The sequence below is a fragment of the Spea bombifrons genome, chromosome 3 (assembly GCF_027358695.1).
Source record: "Spea bombifrons isolate aSpeBom1 chromosome 3, aSpeBom1.2.pri, whole genome shotgun sequence".
Classification (NCBI taxonomy): Eukaryota; Metazoa; Chordata; class Amphibia; order Anura; family Pelobatidae; genus Spea; species Spea bombifrons.
In genome coordinates this window covers 30,544,645-30,563,986 of record NC_071089.1, presented here as the reverse complement: position 1 = coordinate 30,563,986, position 19,342 = coordinate 30,544,645, and the positions used below count along the sequence as shown (strand labels likewise).

Here is a 19,342-nt window from a genome sequence, read left to right as displayed (position 1 = left end):
GTCTTTTCGCACACGTTGCTGTCGGATCTTTTCGCTTTGCTGTTTCAGCACTAGTGATAAAGGGAACTGGTCACAGTGGATTAAGCAATCCACACCAGTTCTTTAGAACAGTAGTTCTAGTCCTACGTTTCGTTTTTTTACTTAATTTTAGTGTAAAAACGGTTTTTAATCATCTAATATAATTATGATAAATAATATCGCACCGGTACCTTTTTTTTTCTTTTTCTATTTATTTATGTTTATCTATGATGGTATTTTGATGTGGATATATCTGTTGCACTTTCAGCCCTAAGATTTAGAAGGAATTAATGTTGAAAGTATTAACATTTTCTGCAAAATATCAACTTTTTGAAAGTCGAAAATAACAATTCTTGGCCTGATTTTATGTTTCAACTAGTGCTAACTTTTTATAATGTTTAGAATATTCTATTCTGTTGCTGCATCTCTAATGTACAAGCTGTTTGGACAGGTATCTAGCATGACCTTGTGTTTGATTTCACAACGAGGAGTGTATGTACATTCATACTACTGTTGATTGTCCGGGCCTTTCCATATAAAATGTTGTCTCCTTTCTGTTTTGTGGGGAGAACTTAATTGTCATGTGACACAAAAGCAGGAAGTTTCCAACCGACATTTTAGTTTTTGTTAGAGATTATCACTACTACTCCGGAAGTTATAGCTGTACTTTCCTGTTCTTTATTTCAGAGCCAAGCAAAGACTCTGGCTGAACAGAGGAGGCTTCCCTTTATCACAGAGGATGATGACACAAATGAGGAGCTGGGTGAGTCTAACCATCCTGCGGAGACGCTTGGCCGCTCCACCAAACACTAAGCATACCGTTGCTCAGGTAGAATCCGGAAAGGATTGTGAAATGAATTATGAGGGTGGTAAGTCGGTCCTGTGGCAGAAAGTGGTTAAGACGTTTCGGTACGCACCCTCAGCTCGGTTTTTCATGTGCATCATCCATGATATTCTGAAGGCTACTGCAGACATGACCATGCCAATCAAAGTTACTTCAGTTTATAATAGTTTTATATTTATGGACTTGCAAGCTGAAGATCTGTGTTGCCAAAATTCCAAAGACGAAACTCTAGTGGCAAGAGACGGCTCAATAAATAAATATATTGTGTGTAAAGAACATACTCAATGATTTGTATTAATGCATGGTTTGATGGAGCCAACTGATGCATACCTGCTGATGTAGCCACAAGATCGGGACCTTGGTTAATAAACCTTATTGCCACGTGGTCATCTAAATGATCTAGAACTGTGTATAATTAAATTATACAGAATATTAAGCTTCTCTCAGCAATGGTGGATTAACTATTTTGCTGATTTACTAAAGCTCTCAATATGTCTGGTACTAGAGAATGCCACTATGCTTAAAATAGTTCCTGGCTTACAGTCAAACTCTTCACTCGAATTTTCTTTGGTAAAGGAAAATTCCGTTTTTGTACCGGTTTTGTCTCTAGAACATAAACATTTCCAGATCATGTTTCTGGGGAAACTTTTGAAAGTTTGTAATAAGATTTCAAAACTCTATAAACTATCTCTGGTTTTGTTTTAAATGTATACACAATCCTAACTTACATTTCTGATCTTATTTAGAATTTGAAATGAGTGATAACCTACTGTTATGTCGCCGAAAGCCTGCACTCCTGCAACCATTCACAAAATAGTATATGGACTGTTCTTTCACGGCTGGAGATCTACCTTCTTTGACATCATGCGTCCATATATGGAAAAATCTGCTGCGCTGGCAAAATTTGCATATTGGGACGCAGATGATGTTATGAAATAGAAGCAGTTCAGCTGGAAAAGCAACTGCAAGAATAATCCATAAAGCAGTCATGTTTAACCAAATTATGTCAAATATAGCAACATTCCTACTGATGATTAGTTTAGTTTACTTTTGGAAAGTTCTCTGGAGTAATTGCAGGTTATCATATTGGGAAGGACCGGCTTCGTCGATGTGATTAAGTGAGCATTACCCAATTCGGTCACTGCACAGCAGTCCTCCTTCTACACCTGTTGGCGCACGAGTTTCTAATTGATGGTTTTCCTGCCACCTTGTTTTATAGTATACACCTATGGATTTATTTTGGACTTTGCTAATGCGTTTCCTATGTGTTTCTTTTTCTTACTCAAGCTATTGGGTACGTGTTAATAGGCAATGGCCTCCACGATGAAGCAATCAAACATTTTACATCCCTGCTTCAGGTACTGAGGAAACCTTGTGTGTTTATATCGCCATAAGACGGGTTGACTAGATTTCATTTAAACTTCTAATTTCATCCAGTTCAGTTGCAGTAATTATAACCAAATCAGGTGTATAACCAGTACCTCTGTATGGGGTCCATCAAGCATGAGGGCATGGCCTCCTTGGTGTGTCATGAGTAACTACATTGGCACCTGTGGGCTGCTCTTCGTGCCTGGGCCTTTGTGGGATTTGGTAGACTAGGGGACAAGGTGGCCCTTTTCTGGACCTCGGAGTCCAGTGGCCCTATTGCAAACTTTAAGGCCCAGTGGCCCTGATTCATGCATAGGGTGGCAGAAGGAACATGGGATGGAATAGGGCAAAGTGGGGTCCTATATTTCTTGTTTTTTACTGGGCCCTGAGACATTTTGGCTACTTTTTTGCAGCATCCAAAATAATATGTTTTCTATAAATCACTTTTTTTAAAATTAATTTATAGTTTGCATTTTCTTGTGCAGGAGGATGGTGATCTTGTAAGTGCTATTTATGGCCGTGGAATAGCTTATGGAAAGAAAGGACTCCATGTAAGTATCGGAACATAGCTGTGATTTGAAACACTACTCCGTATTGTGTAAGTGGGCATGTTTATATTGTGATAGGAGACCAAATTCACCCAAAATCTATTTTATTGCAAACAGATCCTTAAGTGATCAGGGTTATGAGCAATCATTCATTGTGGGAACCATTAAAATTGTAAGCAGACAGTGCCAGCCAGACTGCCAAGGGAGTGCACAATTAACTGTGCCAGTTTGTTAATAAATCTGCTGCCTTAAATGGGTTCGTAATGCCTAATATTTTTTTATTGTAAATGGCACATTTTAATGTCCAAATTAGGTTTATCAAGTATTTATCTATTGTGCCTTTTATTGCGGCTTAAACCTCTGCATTTTATAGAGAGCAGGTAGTATGAATCGCAGAAAAATATGGAAGAAACTGATTTGGGTTGATATTTAGAAAGCGGATCACTGACCAGAAAATCCACATATGAGAATAATTGGTACAAATACAGCTTCTTTTTTTGTGATGTCACCTGACCTTAAAGCATTTCTATGTTAGGGATATTTTTTTCTGTTAAAAAAAAAAAAAAAAAAAAAAAAAGGTATTTTAATGGCCAATGTGGATCGGTAAAATGTTGTTTATTTTGCTATTTTCCTTGTCTTGTGTTTCATACCTCGTTGCTGTTTTCTTCTAAGGACATAAAGAACGCGGAGCTTGCCTTGTTTGAGCTCAGCCGAGTAATTAGCTTGGAACCTGATCACCCAGAAGTATTTGAACAAAGGGCCGAAGTGAGTATCTGCATATGTGCATATCTGTTAAGCAGCATGGACCAAGAAGTCTTGATGGATCTTCTAATTTTCAGACCTTCTTCATATAAGTGAAAGTAGATACAACATGCTACCAAAAAAAACATTATAAAGGTTTTAATCTTCTCTTGAGGTGAAGTTGAGGAAAATTAATGAGCTACACCAGGATTTTTCTTCTGTCTAGATATTGTCTCCCTTGGGTCGGATCAGTGAAGCATTAAGCGATCTCACCAGAGCTATTCGATTACAACCATCAGCCAGGCTTTACAGGCACAGAGGTACTCTCCACTTTATATCAGAGGTGAGTCAATTTAGACTTATCCCAGAGAATCAAGGTGTTTGCTCTTCATCCCATCATAATCTAGCCGGGCTATAACTGTGACACCATAACAAAATCAAACTAGGTTAACAGGCCCTATGCGTAATCTCCACTAAGGTCCTGCACACACTGAACTTTCATGGTGTGACAAGCTCCCACGTTTAGACGAGCTGCACCATGCTCCTGTTGCCCCCAAAGGCCTAAACAGGTGTTCACGTTTTGTTGTACCTCAAATTTTAACAGCAGTGCTTTTGTGGCAATTGCCCGCTCCGCATTTTTTTATTTTTCTTACGTGAGTGTTTACTCGGCTGCTGTACTGTATCTCAATTGAATGGACCCGCCTTGTCGTGACAGGACTACGTGGCAGCACACGAAGACTTCCAACGTTCACTTGAGTTAAACCAAAACCAGCCAATTGCCGTTTTATACAAAGGTTTGACGTTCTTCCACAGAGGTCTGCTGAAGGTAAAACATGGACACTTTTTCCTATTTTGTTTTTATTAGGTTTAAATATATTTCCAAAAAACATTTTGGAATTTAATTACCTATATTTGCAAGGGGACGGACAAGATTTCAGCTTTCCAGTTTTCGGTTGTATTGATGTTTTCCATGCACCCTATGTCAAGGGATGCCAACCCGTACAGAATGCAATACCAGTGGTAGTCCTAGGAGTCGGAGGCTCTGTAGTATTCCAAAATCCAGTACTGCTTTTTAGCATTGTTTAATATTAGTGGCTAAAGATACAGAATATAAAACGCAGGAAGGATGCAGATACTAGATTCTAGAACATTTTTGCCTTGCGTTCCCGAAAGAATATCGGTCTGTGGACGTCCTTGCTTCTTACAGCTTTCTTACGTAGACGGCACCAGCCATCTGTGGATGTTTTGGTGCGGTTAAGGTTCATTCAGTGCATTCTGTGGGTCGTGGCACACATTGTGAACTACCGCTTTTTGTATGTTCTAGTGCTTTCATTAGTCCGTTACGTTCCATCAAAGATTTGTAAAATAACCTGGCCAACAGATGCCGAAATTACTAAGGCTCTGCTTGGTAACTCCCAGATGGTTTACATGTCAGTAATTCTGTCTTAATTTATTCTTTTTCCTAACACTACATTATTTCCTATAACTTTCAGCAGCTTTTGCTAATAAAAATGTGTTCTAGTTTTTGTTTCTCAACCGTAATTTTCAAATTGTATTGCCATGTTTCATTCACAAAAGGCAAAGGCAGAAACTGGGTTATCATGAAAACATAGTGTATTTACTATCTACATAGGCTCCGCTATATATATATATTATATGCCTGCCGGTTTTTTCGTTAGTACGGGAATGCAATCTTGTAATGTATTCTTTTGGTACGTTTTGTGTTTTCTCTATAGGAAGCCATTGAATCGTTTAAGGAAGCACTGAAACAAAAATCTAACTTCATTGAAGCCTATAAGAGCCTCGGTCAGGCATACAGGTAATAATTTCACACCTTGCCTTTAATAATTTGTATATAGAAAAACAAGCTCATAGCTCAGTACCCCACATGCTCCGGGGTGTACACCGCCTGGATCCTTGGAAACATTTTAATATTTTCAGACGGTGCTGATTTCTGTGCAAAAAATGCTGAAATAAGTTTCCATACTGTACCAGGTCTATGTTTGTGTATATTTATTTTGTCTTATAACTTTATTTGCTTTTTTGCTGCTTTATGTTCACCATTGGATCTTAGAGAGCTTGGGAACTTTGAAGCAGCAATGGAGAACTTCCAGAAAGCCCTAATGCTAAATCAGAACCACGTGCAGACTCTTCAGCTGAGAGGCATAATGCTTTACCACCACGGAAGCCTGCAAGAGGCATTAACCAACTTTAAGGTTTGTTCTCTTGTGTTTTATGTTCGATCCATGCCACACTGTCATGTGCATAAAAGATACAGATATTTAACATTGTTTTCATTCATAATGTTGCTTTTTTCTCCTCTATGCACCAAATCCTATTGATGCCGACTTTTTCTAAGTTCCTATCGGCTGCATGCAATTCAAGAGTATAGACGGGGCCAGTTAAAACCCTTGCTAGAACCATCATTGGTCTACTCGGATGTTTTGCTTAACTGTTGTATCTAGTTACGGGACAAACTGTGACCTTACAGTTTACGCAATAAACACAAAACTTGTGCCAGAAATCCTGCAGATGATTGTGCATAAACGGTTATGTGTGGCATAGGTCTGTGTTTGTCCTTTTGCATTAGAAGTTTACTTTCTTGCTTAAATGTCACTCGAGGTTGTTTTCCCAAAACCAGGAGTTTGCAGGAGGGTTTGAACGTTTTATGTAATGCATTACAAAGGACCAGACCCGTGTGTGTGTGTATATAAATATATATGTGTATATATATATATATATATGTGTGTGTATATATGTGTATGTATATATATATATATATATATATATATGTGTGTATATATATGTATATATAAATATATATATATGTGTGTATATATATGTATATATGTGTATATATATATATATGTTGAATGTAACAGGGTGGAGGGGGATCATAAAGCTTGGTGGAGTCAGAGAATCAGAGTTCATCCTGTTGCAAACTCCCAACTTAATGAGGACACCTCTCATGCTTTTAATAGCGACTAACCATGAAACTTCGAACTTCTCCATTTTTATTTTGAAGTAACCCCATTAATTGCTGGATCTTGTTTGTCTAACATGGTATTTTGTGTAATTAACACTCCATGCCTTTTGTTCGTTTATTTCATCCCCAGAGATGTCTCCAGCTGGAGCCGTACAATGAAGTGTGCCAGTATATGAAAGGCCTTAGTCACGTCTCCATGGGCCATTTTTACGAAGGAATAAAAGCTCAGACTAAAGTCATGTTAAATGACCCTCTCCCTGGTCAGAAGGCAAGCCCAGAGTATTTAAAAGTGAAATACTTGAGAGGTGAGTAAAAAAAAAAAAAAAAAAAAAAAAAAAAACTACATGCGTGTGTCTGATACATGGTCACTACTGCAATCAAACTCATTGGCGAGGAACCCATCTGAGGAAAAGGATGTTACTTGGTGAAGATATAAAATGTACACATCCTAATATCTCTACTGGCTTATACCCTGGTCATAATCTATGTGGGCTTTCAAATATCTATCGATAAATGCCCAATGCATGTTTTTTTTGAGACAGACAAAGTTTATAAAGAGTAATACTATGTACTGAACCAACGTGAAATCTGTAATACAATCCTCGATTAACCGCAGCACTACAAAGAAAAGGAATAAATGGATGCTTGATTTTATTATTTTACGTTTGTGCTCCTGCTGGGGCACTGAATACCAAGTTTGGAAATATGCCAAAGATTATTACATGGATTATTACATGGACGCCCTGTTATAGAGTGTGGCAGAGTATGCTGTAGAAGTTTCAACGTGCGTTACGACTGGCCAACCCTAGTAGTCTTCTCAAGCAAGAAGGGCGGAGCTGGTCCATGTACAGAAAAAGGGGGTTTAAACATGCATGGAAGAGGCATAAAGCTGTCCTGGATCTAAGACAAGCCTAAGGGCTAATCAAAGATTAAGTCTGTACCGCAGCAAAATCAGGCAGTCTAGATGTCCCTAAAGGTTTGTATCTGCTGTCAAGGTCTATGTTTCTGGGTTAATGCAGAGTTCAACTGGGAGGCTTCAGAAGTTTCACAGATTCAATGATATATTATGGATGGCCAGCCTCACTGACTCACTGGCTCGCTATTTCATATCAATTACTTCTCTCTAGATAATAAAGGGACCGAACCCACTGCAACTCCCCAAATAATGGATAAACCCAAAGGGTGGATTATGACTTAATTCTTCTTGTGCCCAGATAAGGAAACTATTACGCTTGTAGGATCAAACTCCTAATTAGCTGATAATATAGGTCTTGTTTTCTGAAGTGTAACCTTTACAATGAATCTTGAAATGTTTCTTCATAAATAAGCAGTATATTGGATGCACGAATAATGGGTTTTATGAGTTTTCACTTTTCTCTGTTTGATTTTCGCCTCTCTGTGGCACACAGAATATTCACGGTATCTGCATGCGCACCTTGACACCCCAGTTACAGAATATAATATTGATGCTGACCTGCCTGGAAACTTTAAGGACCACTGGGCCAAAAATCTGCCTTTCTTAATAGATGATTATGAGGAGCAGCCAGGACTACAGCCTCACATAAAGTAAGTTATATAATATTTTACATGCATTTATCTAGTTAAAAAAAATAAGAGTAGACCATATGATGATAAAAAGCAAGATAGAAAAAATCTATATATGTTCTTATAATATTGTACACTTAGAAGAATAAGGTGTTATCACATCAGTTACTCACTATGGCGTGCACCTATATCCATTACAACATATTGTTACCTTACAAATTACATATATACATGGATAATCCGATCGTAATTATTAAATATTACCATAAAGTGCTACAGTGCCAGGCCCGGACTGGGACAAAATATAGGCCCGGGCATTTCAGACTGAGCAGCCCATTTTTATGAAAAAACATATATGTACATACATATACATAATACTTGGTCATTCAACATGGGAAGCCTGAAGCCACAATTTAGTGCGACTAATCCTTGAAATAAATATTATAGAGTAAATACCACAATACCTTATCTTTTCCGCTAAATGATTTCAGGGCCTTGAATGTTTTGTTCCCTGAGGTCACTACAAATTCAGGAGGGCGTTTTATCTCTGGAGAAGTAAAAATGAAATAGTTCCTACTGTAAATTAAGGAAACAGATAACCAAACACACACACCAGGACAGGGTTTTCCACCCAGACACACGCACCAGGACAGGCTCTGCCACACCAATACCCAAACACACACCAGGACAGGTTCTGCCACACCGACATCCAAACACACACACACACCAGGCCAGTTAAAAAAAGAAGAAATGATTCAGCACCCAACTCCCAGGGAGCTAGCAGGAAAAAGGGCAAAACAAAAACAGAAAGCATAACAAAAATAGGAACATTTCGGCCAAACAGGGCCTTTTGAGCTTGACAAAGGCCCTGTTTGGCTGAAACGTTGCTTTTTTGTTTTGCTTTCTTTGAATAAAGTAACCTAAGGATTGGAAGCTGATTGGAGTGCTGGGGTTCTTTTCTGTGTTCGTACACACTCCAGGACAGGTTCTGCCACACTGACACCCAAACACACACACAACAGGACAGGCTCTGCCACACTGACACCCAATCACAAACACTAGGACAGGCTCTGCCACACTGACACCCAGACACACACATCAGGACATGCTCTGCCACACTGACACCCAGACACACACACACACACACACACACACACACACCAGGACAGGCTCTGGACAGGCACACCGACACCCAAACACACACACACACACACACACCAGGACAGGCTCTGGACAGGCACACCGACACCCAAACACACACACCAGGACAGGCTCTGGACAGGCACACCGACACACACACACACACACACCAGGACAGGCTCTGTCACACCAACACCCAAACACACACACACACACCGGGACAGGCTCTGTCACACCGACACTCATACACAAACACACACCAGGACAGGCTCTGCCACACACACACACCAGGACAGGCTCTGCCACACAGACACCCAATCACAAACACCAGGACAGGCTTGCCACACTGACACCCGCATCCGGAGGGTTTCCACAGACTGTTTCACTCAGCCTGCCTGTGGCATCTTTGCCCCCATAACAGTCTGCCTGTGGCATCTTTGCCACCAAGACAGCCTGCCTGTGGCATCTTTGCCACCAAGACAGCCTGCCTGTGGCATCTTTGCCACCAAAACAGCCTGTCTGTTGCATCTTTGCCCCCCTTACACATCCATGCTATCACACACACATATTCATTCACTCGTTCACAAATATTTATTCACTAATTCACAGATAATCATTCACTCATTCAGATATTCATGCATACATTGGTACTCATTAATTCCCTCATTCAGATACTCATCAATTCCCTCATTCAGATACTCATTTACATATACTCATTCACAAACATTCATTCACTCACTCCTTCACTGATACTCGTTAATTCACTCTTTCATTCAATCTCACATACTCCATACAGCCTCCCTCACCCCCTTACCTGAACTGATGGTGTACACGCCGCTCGCAGACTTCTGCACAGGGGAAGCAGACACGCGGATTGACTTAGGGGCTAATGGAGCTGCAGCTCCGGGCCCCTACCTTAAAATAGGCCCAATCAGGACCGGACTGACTGGGCCTATTTTAAGGTAGGGGCCCGGAGCTGCAGCTCCATTAGCCCCTAAGTCAATCCGGCCCTGGCCCCGGCAAATGCCCGGTGTGCCCGATGGCCAGTCCGGGCCTGTACAGTGCTTTACCCATTTTGTAATCTTACTGTTCTTATAATATATTATTATTTATTTTTCCCTTTAGGGATGTACTGCCTCAGAATTTTGAAAGCTACAAGCCAGGGGTACAGGAACTGGTGTGCGTAGCGGACCGTCTTGGGTCTCTGATGCAATATGAAACCTCAGGATTCCTACCAAACAAGAGGATTCATAGAGGTAATATGTTGATTTGCACCAGTGAGCTGAATAGGTTAACTAACATTCAATAAATCTCTCCATATTTACTATGCATTATACGAGTCCCTTTCAGTTCTCCTAGCAGGAGAAGTTGACTGGGACTGGCCCTTCATAATGATGATGGGACGCGGAATTATTCATCTCACCGCAAAATTAACAGTTACGTATACCTCTCAAAACATATGCCATTGAGTTTTAGCGAACCATTCCGAGCAGGTACAATTGGTTAAATACTTTGTTTTGGTTAACGTGTTAAATGTGGGACATCTGTGTCTTCACACTGTTAAATGGTTCTTTCCTTTTAATAACCTTTACATCCTTAACCAAGAGTTTTTTATCAACTCTGGCTAACAGTATAAAATGTACAGAATGAGATAGGATAAAGGCAAGACTATTAAGACAAAGCCAAGGATACATTAAGTCTTGAGTTTTTCCAGCTGGAAAAATTGTCGGACTATATGGATCTGCCACCTAAGCCTATGTTTAATTGTGCATTTACAGGTTAGTCCACATTCCGGTGCCTTTATGTATCATTAGCGCTGTGTATCCTAAGACTCTTGCGTGTCTCTCATTTCCAGCGATGGGTTTGGCAGCCCTGGAGGTCATGCAGTCTGTGTTTAAGACCTGGACCAATTCAAAAGTGCGAGTTAATGGGAAAACCAGACTGATGCAGTGGCGCGATGTGTTCGACATTGCCGTTAAATGGAGAAGGTACGGCTGAATGCAGACATTGCGGCTTCTTCTGATGTTTTTAAATTATGTTCTCTTTCTAGTTGTTAAATAAGATGGAAACAGCAATGAGATGTTAACAGATTCTTTTAACGGTTTCATTTTGAATAAAGGTGTTCCTATCATAGACTGTTTGAACATTTGATGATAGTGGATCTGTTTTGACAGGATTGCTGATCCAGATCAGCCCGTGTTGTGGTTGGATCAGATGCCCACTCAAAGTCTTATCAGGGGATTCAACAACCACATCAACTTAATCAGGTAACCCTTCACAGAGCCTTGTTAATGCATCCATGGTTGCGTAAATGTTACAATCAGCACCTTTGTAAATGAGGCATGGTGCCTTCGCGGTTTTTATCTTTTATCTATATAGCATCAACAGACTCCAGGGCTCCTATTCTATAATAACAACTCACGGTTAAAAGCTTCACTGGGGTGTATACAATATTGCACATCACAGTAGTTTAATAAGGTGAAAATACTACTCAAATGAAAATTCATGGTGCTCTCTGCAAGGAGGTCACCACCATAAAGGGACTTCTCAGCTATCGCATGTATTAAAGTCCATATGATCGCTGGAATGTCCCTTTTAACTTTTATAACTTCTTTTTCAGGGGCCAGGTCATTAACATGAGATACCTGGAATACTTTGAGAAGATTTTAAGCTTTATAAAGGACCGGATCCTTGTATATCACAGGTATTTGTCTATGAATGTGTTATTGAATCATTGTCCTATGTTAATAGTGGGTGCTTTTGGCCAGAATTGTTGCTGAAAAATGTGTTATAAACCCTGCAAATGTATGAATGGCAGCATACATATGGGTTTTATAAAAGATTTGCAAACATCATACCAAAGCATAACGTAGCTACTAAAAAAAAAAAAAAAAAAAAAAGTAACAGAATAAACTTTTAGATAAGCATTTAGCTTTGGTCTATTAAATGTCAGGTTATAATTTTGGTTTGCAGATGCTCTTCCTAGATGCGCATTTCCACAAACCTACCATGAAACTATTGTATTCATTCAAGTGGCGTGGCAGGAGGGCACGTATAACAAACATATCAAGATGGCACCTCCTTGGGAGTGTAGACAGCCATCAGTAGCTTGCTTGTTTATAAAGCAACTTGATACTCTCATGGATGTATTAATCTGTGTCACACATAAGGTGGAAACCATTAGAATAATTAATATAGCGGCAGCAGATTCCATGGCGCTGTTATAACAGAGTCAATAAAATGAGGTCGTGCTCTTGCAAGCTTACAATCTAGTCGGCTGTTGAGGGGCAAATAAAGCTGTAGGAGAGGACTGCTTGGAAAGAGATGAGTTGATCGAGTCAAGGTGATCTGTAGCTATTGTTGATTGTTCAGTTTGCTTGATTAGGATGCTGAGAGTGTTGGGAACCAATGTAGCGTTTGGCTTAATGGAGCAGCAGATGAGGAACTGTGACAAGAAAGATTATTCTAGCTGCAGTGAACTACCAGAAAGTGCTTTCCTTCTGATAATATCAGAATTACACTTATCACTGTGGTGGAGTGAATAGGGAGCACGGGCAAACACGAGTACCTTCCAAGTCTTTTTTTTTTTTTTTTTTTTTTTTTTTTTCTCTTGTCACAATGCACAGAATCATCTCCCCTTTTCTCTCCTACCCATTGGCAAGCTATGCACATTTCTTTGTCAAATATAACATTTGTATAACAGTTATGATTTAGGAGGAAGAAACACACCAATAAGAAAACCACTCCCATGCTAGGTGAATATGTTATTGATTCAAACCAATTACGGGACCTTCTTAGTGCATCAAAACAGTAACACAGCATTGGATTTTATGATTGTATCACTTCATTTTCTCTTTTTGTTTATTAAACTTTTGTCAAAAACAAACCTTGAAAGGTACATTAAAGTATTTAAATAGTGTTATGTATTCCTTTACTCTTTCTTCAGTGCCAATAATCCAAGAGGACTTCTGGAAGTTAAGGAAGCTCTAGAGAAGGTCAACAAAGTAGAAGATCTCTTACCAATAATGAAGGTATGATTTCCACATTCATACTGGTCGCTACTCAAACATGACAATAATGTTCTTAATAGTCTAATTTTATTGTTTCACAAAATGCAAATTGAATGAACAGAAGAAAAAGCTAAATCAAATCTATATTTGGTGCGACCACCCTTTGCCTTCAAAACGGCATCAGTCTACTATAATCAAGATGGTCAATCTCCATTACCTGGTGCGAAGTCAGTATATTAAACAATCGATCTTCTGGAAAATTAACTTTCAAATATTTTTATAAAATACACGATTTAACCATGTTTAAAGAATGGTTTGTAAGTGTCACATAATTTTTGTCATCCTTCTGCCTCATGCACAGAAACATGTCACAAATAACTATTTTTGGCGGGAAGGGGTACCTTTTGTCAAATGTTACAAATAATAATTATAAATCTTGAAAAATTCAAACATATAGCTATATATTTTCTTTTAAGTATTCAGTGCGTGGTTCTTTTAGGTACATCTGGTCACACGTAAGTTAATCACACACTTTTGGTTTTAGCAAAAAATATATCACTTAACTGTTCATCCCATAATCTAACAACACTTATATCTTACTTTCTGAAAGCAGTTTAACAGCAAAACAAGAGATGGGTTTACAGTGAACACAAAAGTCCCCAGCCTCAAAGATCAAGGGAAAGAATATGATGGATTCACAATTACTATAACAGGAGATAAGTAAGAGACACCTTCTGTATCTGAACCCCCTTTTACCTTTATATGAGGCATTCCTGTATTTCGAGCAACACACGCCAACCTTGTATTTTTTACTCCAATAAGTAGAATTTCTATTAGTTTTCTTAAAGATGATTGTTTAATAATGATGCATTGCTTGTTGGTTTTGAACACTATCTAAGACTTTGGGGTTTATTTGTTAACCAGAGAGTTTCTAAGTATTTAGACATTTTACTCCAAATTATAAAGAGCGACTCTGTGATCTTCTCCAAGAAGACTGCCTGGCTGAGTTGGCCCTGCATAATACATAACTAATGTAAAAAAGAGTTTTTGAAGATTTAAATATAGATTATACAGAGCAAGCTCAGACCTCGGAGTTGACATATTTGCCAATGAATTCAGGGAGTTGAGTTTACCTCAAACTCCCAGGTTACGGAATATACCCCTTATGCCAATCTACAATGCACCTCAATTTAAGACAGCATTTGTTTTCCCCTGCCCCTGCTTAACATATAAAATATATTTCAAAAATTGCCAAACGCAGGGGTACTTGAGCAATTAACTCATAAATAAACACCAAGAATAATAATGAGGAGTGAATGAAACATCACCTTTAGCAACCATTCCCTAATAGAGTATGGAAATAGAGGAAGATCACCAGACATTGAAACACCCAAGGTACTAGACATATAATTTATCCTATGTGTGGAGCACCATTACCATTGTTAAATCAAATAGACTTTAATAATTTCAATATGTGGACATATGTGCAGGATAAACTTGATGGAGGTGTCCTAATGTATAGAGTGGTTGGGAAGTTAAATCTGCATCTCTTCCTAAACATTTGTGCCGTAGTGAATAAACCCCTTAGACACGCAGACGCTTAAGGAATTTTGGGTATCTACTGATAAGAATAAAATAGTTCCTTTTGCATAGTAGTTAATGTATCAAAAACCTTTTCCAGGCAATTTAGTAAAATCGTAAATGGCTTATTAATGTTCTGAATAATTTAGTTCTTGTTTTTGAAATATCTTACTTCCCTAAATTGTGAACGGTGCTTATTTTTCAGAGTTGGCAACATACTGTTCTCAGTAGAGACTCAAACAACAGAGGATAGAACACAATTGTACCATGCAGAGATTGAAGTTCTTTATAAGGATCTTACTGCCAAAGGAAAAGTGTTGGCTCTGTCTACCGAGCTTGGAGTGAGTTCTCTTTTGTTCTTCGGGGAGAAAACAAAACGATTTTGTAGTCCCAATATAAATACCAAGTGTTTCAGATTAACAGTTTCATCTGGGCTATGCAAATGGCTTCCTTATGTTTCCAGTGGGCACAATTATTCACTTATTTGCTTTTGTATTTTCAAATACTTTTACGACTTTTAATTTTCCTTCTTAAGTCATCAGTCTCTTGTTTGTAAGACATATTGACCAGCGTGCGCCTAGCTTCTTCCTATTATTTATTTATTATACATCTGGGTAATAGGACAGTAAAGTTGTCATGATTTTATAAATACCATATTTGCTATATTATAAGACAAGGTTTTTTTCAGAACAAATGCTCTGAAAAATAACCATCATCTTATATTCAAGGTCGTTTTATAATCTGACCTCAAATAGACGTCTGACTAAAGACTAACATCCGGATGCCCCGCAGCTCTGCAGGGGACCTGGATCCTCCTCTCTGGCAGCCGGCGGATGTCTGCACGATGCTCGCAGGCAACCTCCGCTGCTGCTTGCATTTCCGCTGGGGCTTCTATGAATGAGCGCTGGCATCACATGACGTTATGGTGCTCATTCATAGAAGCCCCGACGGAAGTGTCGGCAGCAGCAGAGGTTGTCAAGGAATCTGAAGCATGGGGGACAAGTCTAGGGATGCATTGGTAAGTCGGGAGAGGGTAAGACTGGCATATGGAGGGTATAATGGCTTTCTGGAGGCAGAGTGGCATATAGGGGTTAAAAGGCATATCAGGGAGGCAGTGGCATATAGGGGACTAAAAGGCATATCAGGGAGGCAGTGGCATATAGGGGGTTAAAATGAATATCAGGCAGAGTGGCATATAGGGGGTTAAAATGAATATCAGGGAGGCAGAGTGGCATATAGGGGGTATAAGGCATATCTGGGAGGCAGAGTGGCATATAGGGGGTATAGGGCATATCAGGGAGGCAGAGTTGCATATAAGGGGGTATAAGGCATTTATGAGGCCAGGTTGGCAAATAAAAGGAAATAAATAATGATTTTTTCTGAATCATAGTTGTTGTTAAATATGAAAAACTAGTTTACATGAATTAATATTTACTAGTATAACTTTTTTTTCTTATAGGGTAATCTTGTATTCAGGCCTTTTCTTGTTTTTCTAAATTGATATTCAAATTTGGGGGGGTCGCCTTATAATAATAGTCATCTTATAGTTACATAGTCTTATAATGGAGCAAATACGGTATGTATACGTGTGTGTGTGTGTTTACATACCACTAAACCACATGTTAGAGCAACCCACAGTAAAAAAGCCCTCCCCTGCTTAAATCTATTTGATAACTGAATAATGCATGAGATTATATTTTCTACATTCTAGGAGGCAGATGCTGTATGCGAACTGATTATGTCGCTGGTCTATTACTTCTACAATTTAATGCCCCTCTCACGGGGATCCAGGTGAGTATATTCTCAAGTAGTACAATAAATAGTAGTAAAACGTTCATTGTCATTGCCCATCCTCTTTGTACCCAAAAAACGCTCTGAGAAATGAGGCACAAAAGCACACATTTGTAATTTCCAACTATATATATACTAGTATTAGTAAGTTTTTGGTAAAACAAATGATTCATTTAAACTAGCAATAGTTTTAAAAACTGTCATCCCATTAAAAATGGTTTCCCCTTTAAATGAACCGTTTGTGTTATTAAACGTAATGGAACTATGCAGTATTCATACAGACACAAGAATCTGGGATTACATTTAATGTTTTTGTGTACTTATAGCAACCTTGAGGGTTGTCTACATTATTCTCAAGACTTTAGGCACAGTAGGAAATCATAGTTTATGTCAATGTTTTAATTTCACACCCAGAAAATGGGAGTTCCTCTTTAAATATGGAGTGTTTTTAAAAGATGGGTATCCCTAACAGCTTCCCATACTTTGATCTCTTCAGTAGTGATTGCCTAAGACATCATAAAGCTGGTTTCATCTGAAAAATATTATTCCCAAAGCTTTGGAATTTAAAGGAAAATTCATCTGGTGCACTGTTTTTTAACTCTGGGGAATGTGATATATGCCAAAACAACTAAACTGGGGGGGAAAAGCCTAGAGATTTAACAGCTGTGTTGGAAAAAGTTCTTTACATGTGTAAACCATGTGATGCATATTGAAGGTGATGGATATCCATTTCATTGTTTGTGTGTTTTTAATTTTTTTTCTCCTTCTAGTGTCGTAGCATACTCTGTAATTATGGGTGCTTTGATGGCTGGCGGAAAAGAGGTGACCGGGAAAATTCCTAAAGGAAAGGTAAGGCAACTATTTTTTTCTTTTCCCTGCTGTGATTTAACCAGATCTCTGCACCCAACCTTGAAAAGGCTGCCTGCTGGGAAGGCTACTTGCCCCTTTCCAGTTACTAATATATATTTACACACACACACACACACACACACACACACACTCTCTCACACACTCACACATACTCATTCTCACACAAACACATGCACACTTATACTAATACACGCTCACACATACACATTCATGGTAACACACAGTTATACCTATACACTCAGGCAAACAAATGCACACTTACACATACACACTTAGACATATGTACCCTCACTGTCTCCCTTTACCCTCTTACTACCTTGCTCGCTCCCCTACCCCCGTACCTCTTTCACCTTGCCTGGGGTGTTCTAGCGGGCTTGCTTTTACTATGGGTCTATGTATCATTGTGTTACGTGAGCCCTCTGCGTTCCCACCTCTATAAGTGGGCCAGCCTAGTTGGATCTCTTTGGAGAATTTTAGACTGCCCCTGGCTGCCTGAACCGTCGAACAGCAAATGGCTGTCATGCAGATCTTGTGTGTGTGTTGTCGTACTCTTAAATATTCGTATTGTAAGAATCCCTGTGTAAATTATTGACGCTATATAACTAAAAGGTAACAATGATAATGAGGAAGTAAGATATCTTTCCCCACTTTATACACACATAATGGGTTTTTAGGTTTTTAGCACAAATACCTTGCTTATTTCGGTAAACACACTTGGGGTTTAATTAGTTTAAATTTCATTTTAAAATCCAGGATTTAAGGACAGATCTGCTTTTAAAGTGGTAACTCGCTATATGCCATCTGTGTACCACATTCCAGATGAGTAACTCCTTAGTACATTTCTATGAATATTTATACCATATATTACCACATGGGGGCATGCATGAGCATAGAGATACTTGGAGGCATTCAACATTATGCATCGTAATGGACAGCAGCACTGATATGTTGTTGAAAAACAGGCAGCGGCATTGACAGCTCTGTCCACAGAGATTGCCCTATTCTTAGTAACTAATACTGTTTTCATGAGAGCAACTCACTGAAAATAACTTTTCTGAAGCTTGAAACTTTGAAAGTACTTTTTTTTTTTTTTTATCAAGAAGTAGCTTGTGTACAACGCAATCTTACACCTCTGTTCACCAAAGTTTTGTGTTTGTGGCAGCTGGAGAGGTTCTGTGTGTGGCTTGTGGTTAAATCTACTAACTATAAAGTGCACTGGTGAAATATGTTTGTTATACAGTATTTGAAATGTGAGTCCTGGTGCCGGTGTCATTCTACATCTGTTCTATACAGATCAATATGTGAAGCTGGAGAAGTGCAGAATATGATATCATGATATACATTTTCTGCAACTGCTGAAGCCACATATGCTTAAAATAGCATTAAACCATAGGTTTTGTTATATTGCAGTTATATCAGATCTCGAATAATAAAGAAATGTTTTGAAATGGAGGCGGTTTTCTGAGGTTAGCCTTAGCAAAATTTGATATGATTACACAATATAGATCACTTTTTTGTGAAGGGTAAGAAGGTGGTGTAGAGGAGCTATGTCTAAAATCGTTAATACAGCATGACTTACAGCAGGGCTCGGCAAACCCTTGTCACCATGGCAACTAGAAACCACTTCATATATCGTGTGTGTGTGTGTGTGTAAGTGTATGGTGTTAGCATGTGTGTACATGAGTGTAGAATGTTAGCGTGTGTGTGACGTGGTGTTTGTGAGCATAAGACGTTGGCGCTTGTCTTTCTGTATAGTGTTAGTGTGTACAAGTGTAAGAATAATGGTTAAGCATACAGCTGTTTATGGTGTAAAATATTCTTGTCATGAAGGGGTTACCAACAATACTGTACTAAGTGGTGCACCACTGAAGAAAGGTGTGTCATGTCGTAATGCCCCAAT

General features: G+C 39.0%; 1 protein-coding gene across 2 annotated transcripts in view; it reads left to right on the top strand.

The window, feature by feature from the left end:
- Positions 1-19,342, top strand: part of TTC13 (tetratricopeptide repeat domain 13) — a 29,646-nt gene that overhangs the window by 7,589 nt on the left and 2,715 nt on the right. Inside the window, exons 3-21 of one of the 2 annotated variants that reach the window (XM_053459868.1) lie at positions 706-781; positions 2,150-2,220; positions 2,716-2,781; positions 3,451-3,543; positions 3,746-3,862; positions 4,235-4,345; positions 5,256-5,338; positions 5,594-5,735; positions 6,636-6,810; positions 7,915-8,071; positions 10,316-10,446; positions 11,046-11,178; positions 11,365-11,457; positions 11,811-11,894; positions 13,137-13,221; positions 13,814-13,920; positions 14,987-15,122; positions 16,493-16,572; positions 17,343-17,421. In XM_053459868.1, coding sequence (XP_053315843.1) covers positions 706-781; positions 2,150-2,220; positions 2,716-2,781; positions 3,451-3,543; positions 3,746-3,862; positions 4,235-4,345; positions 5,256-5,338; positions 5,594-5,735; positions 6,636-6,810; positions 7,915-8,071; positions 10,316-10,446; positions 11,046-11,178; positions 11,365-11,457; positions 11,811-11,894; positions 13,137-13,221; positions 13,814-13,920; positions 14,987-15,122; positions 16,493-16,572; positions 17,343-17,421 — 2,019 coding nt within the window. Of the gene's footprint in view, positions 1-705; positions 782-2,149; positions 2,221-2,715; positions 2,782-3,450; positions 3,544-3,745; positions 3,863-4,234; positions 4,346-5,255; positions 5,339-5,593; positions 5,736-6,635; positions 6,811-7,914; positions 8,072-10,315; positions 10,447-11,045; positions 11,179-11,364; positions 11,458-11,810; positions 11,895-13,136; positions 13,222-13,810; positions 13,921-14,986; positions 15,123-16,492; positions 16,573-17,342; positions 17,422-19,342 lie in introns of both variants that reach the window. The other variant, XM_053459867.1, reaches the window with a different exon arrangement.